General features: G+C 36.8%; 1 protein-coding gene across 1 annotated transcript; it reads left to right on the top strand.

Annotated features, from left to right (window-relative positions):
- odc1 (ornithine decarboxylase 1) lies at positions 1 to 11,026 on the top strand. The gene is given in 12 exon segments (XM_056477209.1): positions 1 to 125; positions 900 to 1,034; positions 1,752 to 1,885; positions 3,998 to 4,085; positions 4,088 to 4,170; positions 4,512 to 4,684; positions 6,578 to 6,794; positions 6,878 to 6,961; positions 7,330 to 7,492; positions 7,748 to 7,863; positions 8,753 to 8,967; positions 10,408 to 11,026. Coding segments are annotated over 10 exon segments (1,383 nt in total). The 5' UTR covers positions 1 to 125; positions 900 to 1,034; positions 1,752 to 1,783; the 3' UTR covers positions 10,550 to 11,026.
- The last annotated feature ends 1,138 nt before the right edge of the window (positions 11,027 to 12,164 follow it).

The raw sequence follows: 12,164 nt of genomic DNA, 5'->3' as shown, positions 1-12,164 counted from the left end.
CACCGGCTTTTACTCGGTCCGAGAACCAGCAGATCACAGCAGCTCTTCGAGACAGGAGAAATACAGCATTTTTCATTTCCAGCACTCTGGTCTAATGGGAACACTCTTTGTAAATGCGTTTTAAGGTGAGCCGTGCTAGATTTCTGTTCTATTAATAGCGTCATTGTATCAGGGTATACTTTCTGTGTGGTGTAGTACAATCTGGTGAATAATGAAGAAACTATTCGCTGTTTAAGTCGCTATAAGTGTGTTTAATTGTATGATTTGTGGCTTGTTTAAGTTGTGTCGTATATTACGACATTTTGGCCTCTGCTGTGTGAGTCAACGTGGCCGATGTGTCACACTTTTCTGCTCGTATTTACTAAATTAGATATTTTTTTATCTTTATCTGTATTTACCATCGCGGATTTGCTCAAATATTTAATATATTTATTGATGTTATATATAATTTACTAACGGTGTCTTTTAAGATCAATGAATGAAAGTCAGCATGGGGAGTTACACGCCGTAGACAGACTTGCCTGAATAAATGCATTCTATTGGCTGAGCTTAAAGAAGGACTTGCTCGTGATTGGCTGACAGGGTTGCCTGTTATAGTTTGTGCAAATAGGGGTGTCCTTATTGGGTAACCAGCGTAGTCGTAGGGGGAGGGACTTATTTTACCGGCTTTCTGTGAAATGTGACTGAGGATGTGTGTGTGTGTGTGTGTGCTTTTCACCACAGCTACGAAATTATGTCCTATTTTTACGCAAAATTCACCGTTACATCACGCATTTTGACCTAAATATTTATTCAATGAACATTTCATGCGTAAATTGACTTCTCGGAACACACTTTAAGACCGCAATGGCGGAAAGTTCAACTTCTAATAATTCCCCTGTGGTTTTCAATGCTTTCAGAATTCTTGCTTGAGAGAAGTACACACCGGCCCTGGCCTTGAGGCTTATCTGAAAGGTTTCAACTTCACTGGTGAACCTCCTTGGCTGTCCGACATCTGTTAGCCACGTTTCAATCCCATCTCTTCCATTCGTCTGGTGAGTCACAGTCCTGACTTTTGGGAGCATCCAGTGACGTCAGAAATTTATGAGTTACATGTGTGTCATATTTATGAGTTACATTAAGTTTTATAGATGTTTAATAAAATCTTTATAATTTTGAAGTATTTCCCATATGGAATAAAAATACTATAGTAATTTGTAGTGTTTTACCATACATTTTACAATAAATTGGTGTATTGATAAAAAACAGTCTGCAGAAACGGTTTGATTGACATTCTCCCTTTATATGTGTCATCAGAAAGGAAGCCCCGCCCATTAGTGACGATTTCACCCTCATTAGCATAAACAGAAGGAACTGTTTTTGAATCTGCCACTATGCTGACACATAGGCAATTTTAGCTCCTCCCTATTTTAATCATTTGAATTTAAAGAGACTAAAACGCCACGATTCGAAGCCTTAAAGGGTTGGTTTCAGAGAGTTAGCACTTTATTAGTGTGATATTTTGAGCTGAAACTTCACACACACAGTCTAGGGACATCGGAGATTTATTTTATATCTTGTAAAAAGAAGCATAACAGGTCTCCTTTAAAGCATTAGTTAACATTAAGTATACATATTGAGTTGCCAGCAGTTCCAATGATCCAACTGTTATTGGATTAAAGATAAGCTTCTGTGCAGATGGCCTTTTATTGAGTGCAGTCTGTTATCTTGGCGGTCACATTGTATAACAGCCATGTCATTTTCTTTAACAGTTTCTTTTGCAATCAAATCTTGAACAAACACTATGACGGCTTGGACCGGATCAGACTTTGACTTCGCCTTCCTGGAGGAGGGATTCTGTGCGCGTGATATCGTGGAGCAGAAGATCAATGAGTCCTCTCTCTCAGTATGCCAACCAGTTGCTTAATACACACACACACACACATACACACCTACATGTTGGCTTACGAATGTATGCACTAAACTCAAGAATTTGCTTTATTGGCATGACAAAAATATTGCCAAAGCATTTATAGAGTTTACATTAAAAAAAACAACATGTATAAGGAAAAAAACATGGCAGACACAGTAAATGGTAGTGGGTAAAAGTAAATAAATCAAAAATAATAAATAAATCTGAAAAAAATTACAATTAACAATCAACAATTTTGGATAAAACTGTAAAAATAAATAATTATAATCAGTATGTTTACAATGATTCATTTATAGCCATCTAGAAGTGTGACTCTCTCTCATAACACATCGCAAATTAGTAAGTACACTAGTGTGTTAATGTCTGTACTTCAGTTATATATTTAAACCTTTTTTTCTTTGTCATTTCGCACTTTATATTCTTTTTGCTGTGGTTGGCTCATAAAACATTTGCATGATTTAAAGGGACAGCTCACCAACAAACTTAAAATGGCCTCCTTTACTCACTCAAGTTGTTATAATCTTTTGTTGAAGACAAAACAAGATATTCTAAAGAATGCTGGGGGAAAAGCATCCATTGACATCCCAAAGAAATTACTGTGGAAGTCAGTGGCTGCATTTTCAGCATTCTTCAGTAGATCTTCTATTATATAGTCTGTTTTTATATTTAGTCTATATTCACATTTTTATAGCTCATTTTCTATTATATTGTCTATTTGTGTTCAACTACTCATCCTTCCAAACGTGATTGAGATTATTTTTGATCACTCAATTTGTGGGTGAACTAGTATTTAATGCTTAAATATTCTGAAAATACATTTTTTAGTGACATAATCATAATCAGTCTCATTTGCATGTATAAACAAACCCTTTCTGATAACATAAGTGTTTGCAAGTCTTGCTCTAATCAATGGTTTGGGCAGACATGGTGATGTGTAGTTGAACAAATTGCTTAAATTGTCAAAAACGAAGTGTTGTGAGATTCACGTGCTATAGTTTATATATAATGCAAGTAAAAGTTGGGGCCAGACAGAATCTGCAGACATTTCTTTGCTATTTCTGCACAGAATTCTGTTAAAAATCTGCAGATTTTGGGAGTATCATAACTAAACTTAATAAATATAATTAAAAAAAAGTCAGTTTTTAACTATTATTGAATGTCTACAATGCAAATCCAATTAATTCCACTTATTTGGCGAACAGGGCTAGTCTCTAATATAGATCTACTAAAAGACTGAAAATAGTACTTTATAAACTGTACTGTAGATAAATCATATGAATCATTTTCATATTAGTCAATAATATTACTGAAATTAATTAAAATAAATAAATAAATATATATATGTATGTATGTATGTATGTATGTATGTATGTATGTATGTATGTATACATGCATGCATGCATGCATGCATGCATGCATACACACACACAGACCTAAATCGATGGGCTAAAAACAGATTCCATGTTTATTTTCAGAATATGTTTAGGCATATTAGTACACCCAATTAAAGAATTAAATGTTAGTTCACCAAAAAAATGTCAATTCTGTCGTTTACTAATCCTCCTTGTTTCAGACCTGTTTGAGTTAGTTTTATTGAACACAAATGAAGATATTTGCTTCAACAGACATTCTATAGTTATTCTATGAATGTCAATGGCTGCTTTATTTTGACGTCTTTCAGAATATCTTGTTTTGTGTTCAACATAAGAAACTCAAAGTTTAGAAAGACTTGAGAGAGTAAATGCTAAATTTTTGGGTAAACTGTCCCTTTAAATCATGCAAATAATAAATGAAACCACCTCTGTAAAGACATTTTGTTTAGTGATCAGCAAAAGAAAGAAACTCAAACTGGTTTGAAATGAGTAGAAAATACGTGAATGAAGACTGAATTCACATTTTTAGGTGAAGTAATATTTAATATTTTAATTTGGTGAACTAATATGCCTCAAATAAAATTTTAGTGACACAACGAATGTCTTATTTGCATAAATAAACAAAGGTTTAGAACAACTTGAGTGTGAGTAAATCTCTTTATTTGGGCTACACACATCCAGTGCATTGTTCTCACCCCGTCTCCTCTTTCAGGATGATAAAGATGCCTTCTATGTGGCGGATCTGGGGGACGTCCTGAAGAAGCACCTCCGCTGGCTGCGTGTTTTACCCCGCATCATGCCTTTTATGCAGTGAAGTGCAACGACAGCAGGGCGGTGGTCACCACACTGGCGTCTCTAGGGGCCGGGTTCGACTGTGCCAGCAAAGTATGTTAAATCCTTCAGCTTCACCATGTTCCTGTTTACACCTTCACTTCATGCATTTTTCTGATCGGATAGCCATCTAGTTATGCTAAATAATGATATAATATTACTCTGCAACCTAAAAACCTTCCCTGGTTTGAGCAATTGCATTTAAATCCATCTCAAATGCATTTTGTAGTGCATTTACACCTTTATTTTGGTAGTCAGACATCTATCCCATCAGAACACAACTGGTGTAAACTGCCCTCATGTATTTCTCAGAGAGCAGATGACATCCGCTGCAAACTTTAAGCACATTTAGCAGCTTGAATCCTGTATTAACCCGAGCTGTAATCCTGCTGTAGACGGAGATCCAGATCGTGCAGTCTGTGGGAGTGGATCCCAGCAGGATCATCTACGCAAACCCGTGCAAGCAGGTTTCACAGATCAAATACGCCTCTGCTCATGGCGTGCAGATGATGACGTTCGACAGCGAGGTGGAGCTTATGAAGGTGGCCCGTAGTCATGAAAATGCCAAGTAAGAAAATACTTCATTACAGAACAAGAGAGGTCCAATCATATTGGTTTCTTTCTGTCTTTTTTTTTTTTTTGTATTGCCTTTTTATTGTATTAAAGCAGGGTTTGAGTTAGACTAACTGTATATTTCATTTGCCCTCCTGTACATTTTTTGTTTTTCTTTTTCATATATATATATATATATATATATTTTTATATATATATTTTTTATTTATTATTATTTTATTTATTTATATAATTTTTTTATTATTTTATTTATTATTATTTTATTTATTATTAATTAAATTTTTTATTTTATTTATTTATTATTATTTTTTTATTTATTTACTTATATTTTATTTATTATTTTTTTTTATTAATTAATTTATTTATTTTTTATTTAATATTATTTAATTTATTTATTTATTTATTTAATTTTTTATTTATTTATTTATTTATTTATTTTATTTTATTTTTTTATTTAATTTTTTAATTTATTTATTTTTATATATATTTCCTATAATATTTTTTCTTCTGGAGAAAGTCTTATTGGTTTTATTTTGGCTAGAATTAAAGCAGTTTTTAATTGTTTTAAACCCATTTTAAGGTCAATATTATTAGCCCCCTTCAGCAATATTAGTTTTGGATTGTCTCCAGAACAAACCTCTGTTATACAATGACTTGCCTAATTAAACTAACCTAGTTAAGCCTTTAAATGTCACTTTAAGCTCAATATTTTACTAGATATTTTTCAAGATGCTAGTATTATGTACTGTCAATATGACAAAGATAAAAGAAATCAGTTATTAAAACTATTATGTTTATAAATGTGTTGAAGAAAATCATCTTTTCTTTAAACCGAACTGGGGAATAAAAATATACAGGGGGGAATAATACAGACCTCAGCTGTATATTTTATTGGACCGTCTTACGTTTAATGACCATATGCATTTAATTTAAATGAAATTAACTCGCAGAGATATTCAGCAAATCTTAGACTAGAAAAAAATATTATTTAGTATAGAAAATCTTGTTGGTTGTTTGTGGATTTTATTGCATTTATTTTTAATGAGTTGTCAAAATAGCTGTAGTTGCTGACGTGACATTAAATAATCAAATATGGTGTGGGTATTTTTTATTTTATTTTTATTTTTTATATAAATCAGGGTTTACAGATGGCTGATATTCACACTGTTCTCATTAATTTCTATAGATTTTTAGCTGTAAATTTTTTTTCCCTGCTCTAACTTCAGGGCATATTAAATACTGATAATTAAAAAGATGCCAAAACATCAGCTGAGATATTGGTTGACCACTAAATAGTGTGTTAATAGTGCTGTCGAACCATTAATTGCATCCAAAATAGTTTGTATTTATAAAATAAATGTGTGCATACGATGTATTTTTTTTTTTTGTGTATATAAATATATGCCATGTTTCTCCCTGCATTAGCACGGGTTTCCCCCACAGTCCAAACACATGCGCTATAGGGGAATTAATTAACTAAATTGGCCGTGATGTATGAGTGTGTGTGAGAGTGTATGGGTGTTTCCTAGTACTGGGTTGTGGCTGGATGGAAATCCACTGTGTAAAACATGCTGGAATAGTTGGCGGTTCATTCCGCTGTGGCGACCCCTGATGAATGGGGACTAAGGAAAATGAATAAATATTTGCATGATTATACTGTATAAAATGCTTGTTTATATTATTTCTTTTGTATATTTTTCATATTTGATGTACAGTACCTGTGTGTATTCATACAAATGTACATTAATATACAGAGTACACACGGATATATGATGTAAATGCAAACTTTTACCTCAAATGCAATTAATAATTTGACAGCACTAATAGATGGATAGATTGGGATCATGTGCATTGGGATTTTCATTAATGGTCTGGTCTCGCTCCGCAGGCTGGTTCTCCGCATCGCCACAGATGACTCGAAGGCCGTGTGCAGGCTGAGTGTGAAGTTTGGAGCGACGCTGAAGAGCAGCCGGCTGCTGCTGGAGAGAGCAAATGAGCTCGGGTTGGACGTGATCGGGGTCAGTTTCCATGTGGGCAGCGGTTGCACGGACCCGGAAACATACAGCCAGGCCATCTCAGACGCGCGCTGTGTTTTCGACATGGGGGTGAGTGATTCTGTACTGTACAACTCGAGCAGCTCTTATTTCTGCATTCAGTGTACTTGAACTGAAATTACTCCGTTAACCAGGCGGAGCTGGGCTACAACATGAGCCTGCTGGACATCGGTGGAGGATTTCCAGGCTCTGAGGACACCAAACTCAAGTTTGAAGAGGTATTGTCTTTTAATCTGCTTATTTTTTTTATTCGGAAACTATTTTTTATCCACTCTGGGGTTATTTAGAGTCTTAATGTGGCCATAACTTTGTCTGCGATTCAGCAGATGGAATGATTTTTGCTGACAAATCTTATTGTGACACACATTTTGGGAAAATACTTATATTATTATCTTAAATATTGTGAAAAATCAGCAATACGCTACTTTTTCATTATATTGGTGGCTGTTTTTACCCCATTGACTGCAATTATAATGATATTTTTAGATTACAAAGCCATGACCGCATATAATCATGCAAACATGATGTTTTTACATGCATCGTGTGTGAACAGCCCCTTAAACTTCAGCTTTTGTTTGTTTGTCAGATTGCTGCTGTTATTAACCCTGCACTGGATAAATACTTCCCTGTGGACTCTGGCGTGAGGATCATCGCTGAACCCGGCCGCTATTATGTGGCGTCTGCTTACACACTGGCGGTCAACATCATCGCCAAAAAGGTCATCATGAAGGAGCAGTCGGCCTCTGACGGTACGAGCAAACAAGCAGAGACAGTTTCCTACCGGTCAGAGCAGGTCGTTTATACCTGCTGTAGAATCGGTTGTTTCAGGATGACGCATGTTTTTAATACAAGAAGATCCTCACATGCGTTCTCTATGCAAAAGCACTTGGTTAATATTAATAAACACTAATTAACTATTGGACCATTACTCGAAAGTGTTACCAAAAATTTGTATAAACCTTCGAGTCCTGTATAAATGAGAGCTTCTTGTCGTCCCCCTACAGAAGAAGAGGATGTGTCCAATGACCGTACGCTGATGTACTACGTGAATGACGGCGTTTATGGCTCCTTCAACTGCATCCTGTATGATCATGCGCACGTGTTGCCAACTCTACACAAGGTCTGGAAATCAGAATTAGTCCATCAGATTTTCTTGCTGTGTCCCAGTTCACCCACTTGTACTTTTATAACATAGTATATGCTTTTGAGTGTGTAACAAGAATATGCAAGCTGCTACCTCCTCATTAATGAACTGATCGTTTGCTTGGTTACATGCCCTGTCAATCATCTAGTCATGTTTCTCTCATATTTAATTTCTTATCATATTGGAAAAGCAGCAGCATGTTGATCTGCCCTCTGAGAGTCTTTCAGGCAGAGAAATCTCCTCAGGTGTGTGCAGAACTATACATTCAGAGGTTACTGACAAACGCTTTTCTATAAAAGTGCACGTTGTTGCAGATGAAATATTACATGCTTCATCCTCGTCTGGTGTGAATGCACCATTAAGAATATCCATAAGTTAGTGGTACTCCAAAACAGTGACAAAATTTGCGTTTAGATTATATAAACGTCAAAAGCTTGCAGTTTGTCACTTCAGCCTAAATGCATAAACGATTTTTTTAACGTCACCTCATACTTCAAATCCTCTGACCAATCAAGGCTCTCTGACATGCCCCTGCCCCCTTCTCATTGGATTTTCATTTGAAGTGCTTGAGCTCAACCACTCTCACTGGCAGAGAAAAACCAAATGCTATTGGCTGTTTTTTGTTTTTTTAAAGGGGAGGAGCTAGCCTGTCCCGCCCTGTCTTAGTTTCAGTTGAGATTTAGTCAAACATCAAACAAAAGTGCACATTCCAAAGCACTTCATGAGTCATTTAAACACTCATTCTCTGATTTGGAACGCGTTCTATTTTAGAATGCAATCTGGGACGCAGCATTTGATCATTTGCATTTGAATGTGTTTATTTTTATTCCTCATTTCCTGACCTGTAACCCTTGCTTTCATGCAGAAACCCAAGCCCGATGAGCGCATGTACCCCTGCAGTATCTGGGGGCCGACCTGCGACGGTCTGGACCGCATCGTGGAGCAGTGCAGCCTGCCGGACATGCAGGTGGGCGACTGGCTGCTGTTTGAGAACATGGGCGCCTACACCGTCGCCGCGTCCTCCACCTTCAACGGCTTCCAGAAACCCGATATTTATTACATCATGTCCCGGACAGCCTGGTAAGTGGCACATGGGAACTCATTTTCAGGAGATTGAGGGTCTGTTTGTTTAATCTTTTGAGTTCTTATTCGATGTTCAGTGTGTTAGTTCACCCAAAAAATTGAATTCCAACCTTTCGTCTGTTGAACACAAAAGAAGATATTTTGAAGAATGTTGGAAACCTGTAACCATTAACTTTCCTAGTATTTGATTTTTTTTTTTCTGTGGAAGTCAATGATCTTCAGCTCTCTTCAAAATATGATCTTTTGTGTCAACAAAGATATTTTCTGCAAACAAAAATGTATAACAATAAATGAAACTGCAATTTTTATAAGATATATAATAATAATTTAACATATGCTATAATATATAACACCAGTTATGGCTCCTAATCGAAGATTAATAGGGCATCAGGTCTAAATATGCATCACTAAGCATATACAGGTAAGACGGTTTCAAAAATACTGATCAAACATGGCATTTACATAGCTTAACGCTTCACTAATTTATACATCAACTCAATCGAACAGTATATAAACATGTGCATCATTAATAATGGCGTTTACTCTGATCGTGCGCCACCTGCGGTGATGACGCATTTACAATTATGTGGTCCGATCCTCATTTACACTCTGTGTTACAACACTAAACACAAAAACTAGGTATCAGAGGCACACAGACACTTGCATCTCGTGACGCACACTCAATAAGCCACTATATCGAGCCGTTAGCCAGATTGAATAGAGCTGCAATGTCTGACTTCAGGAACTTTTGGGCGGGCTTGATTTAGCTGTCAATCAAACTAGCGGCAAATCAGAATGCCATAATATACCCGGCCTTCTCAACCACACTAGTGCCACACTATTCACACAGTGTGAACAAATCCAGCTCACTGACGTCAAGCAGCAGATTAGTTCGATTACTTCTGGATAACCACAGAATTTGTTCAGGGTTATGATTATAGTGAACTTTTTAAAAATGTATTTATATCCTATTTAAATGATATTACACCAAGTTTGGTTTTAGTACAACAAGGGGCGCGTAAAAGGACTCGCTTATGAGCATTTACTTAAAGGAGAAGTTGCTCCAAAATGCCAGTATATTAATGTCATTGAATCTGCCTCTATGCTGATGCATGGGTGTTTGTAGCTCCGCCCTCTTCAGAAAACTCATTTGCATTTAAAGCGACAGTCACCAAAACACCACAGTTAGGATCAAAGCTTTTAAAGGGGTCTGTTTCAGAGAGTTCTAAACATTATCCGTGATATTTTGAGCTGAAACTTCACACACTCTAGATTCAGTCTTATTTTACATCTTGTAAACGGTGCATAATAGGTCCCCTTTGGTTATAAAGAGTATTAAAAACTTTTCTAATCCCCTAAAAGCATCTCTCATATCAGTAAATAATGGCTAGATGGAGTCGTTTTTGACTGATGTTGTGTGTGTGTGTGTGTTCACAGGCAGTGCATGCAGCAGATTCGTGCCCAGGGGATTCCTGCACTTCCATTGGAGGATCCAAGCGCTGGAAATGTGCCATCCCACTGCGGCCGCGAGAGCAGTCTGGATGTTCCCGCCAAACCCTGCCCGACTCAAGTGCTGTAGCAGACAACGCTCAACCAAACCTGCGCTCGGGTCCAGCTAATGCAGATCTGTGTTTCTGAGCTCCAGCTTCTGATCTAAACGCCAATGCTTTTGACTCGGAGCTGAGGAGAAACTAACGCACAGTCCTGTGGCTGCTTGTTGTTGTTATTATTATTTCTTATGTTTTAACTCATTTCTGTTCATTATCTGTACTTTTATTTTAAGGCCAGATGCTTGAGCGAGGACGTCTTCCTCTTTCTCAGTGACCATTTCCATTTTATACTTGATTAGTAACTTAATTTTTTAATGTTGAGTTGAAGTATGTGTATTATAATTATTAAGAGCTGAGATGTATGCCACTGGTGCATTTGAAACGGACGTGAAAGAGATGGGATTGCATCTATAATGCTTTCCTATGGAAACTGCTTTTTTTTTTTTTTTTTTAAGTATTAAGTTTTTTTGTATTTTTATATAAATAAAGATGCTGTAAAAGGCCAAGTGTTTTGCTTTTTGTTTACATGCCAGCAGAACTGCAGTATTAATAATAAACAGTGAAGGTGTGTGTGTGTATAATGCGACACAAAACAAACAAGAGTGTCCTGACATTTTTATTATAAAAATAACATTTTATCTAAACATAAAGGTCCTGTGAAGTGCTTTAAAATGTGCACTTTATTCGGTGTTTGACTAATCTCGAATTAAACATAGAGGGGGTGGGGCATAACGTAGCCCCTCCCCTTTAAAAATCAGCCAATACTGTTTTGTTCTCACAGACCTCAAGCGCATTTAATGTGAAGCATCTTTAAGGGGGCGGAGCATGTCAGACACTAGAGAGCATTTGATTGGCAGGTGACGTGAATAAAACTTGATCCATTTAGTCGGTGGTGACAAACTGCAAGTTTAACATATTATTTAATTTCCTCAGTGTAATTACTTTATTAATCTGAGGTTGCCACAGTGGAATGAACCGCCTGCTTATCCAGCATATGTTTTACGCAGCGAATGCCCTTCCAGCTGCAACCCATCCTTGGGAAACACCCATACACACTCATACACTACGGACAATTTAGCCTACCCAATTCACCTATACCGCATGTCTGGACTTGTGGAGGAATACGGAGCACACGGACACAGGGAGAACATGCAAACTCCACACAGAAATGCCAACTGACCCAGCCGAGGCTCGAACCAGCGACCTTCCTGATGTGAAGAGATTGTGCTACCCACTGTGCTGCCGCTTTACATGTTTATATCAGGTTTATTTCTTCTAGATGTGAATTGTGTCACGGTTTGGAGCACACTAGCTTATAGATATCCTAAAAACTAACAACACTGATACTAACATATAAAACACCCTGGTTTAATTTTATGGAGCCTTTAAGTGTTTATTTTGCACTGGTAGGACATTCTGATGAGGTGAACTTATCCTACCTGTTTATTTTATACTGTGTATGAGTGATGCGCACTGTAAATGGGTAGTTAATATAAGTATATAATAAATAATATTTAGGCCTGGAAGTATTGAGCTTTCAGCACTGACTCTTGAATATACGTGTCCAAATATATGTGGACTTTTGCTGCCAACTATTCCAGCATATGTTTTACACAGCTGATGCCCTTCCAGCCGCAACCCAGT

Source organism: Danio aesculapii, chromosome 17 (genome assembly GCF_903798145.1).
Source record: "Danio aesculapii chromosome 17, fDanAes4.1, whole genome shotgun sequence".
In the NCBI taxonomy this organism is placed as follows: Eukaryota; Metazoa; Chordata; class Actinopteri; order Cypriniformes; family Danionidae; genus Danio; species Danio aesculapii.
The sequence above is the reverse complement of the archived record's forward strand: the minus strand, read 5'-3'. Positions and strand labels throughout refer to the sequence as shown.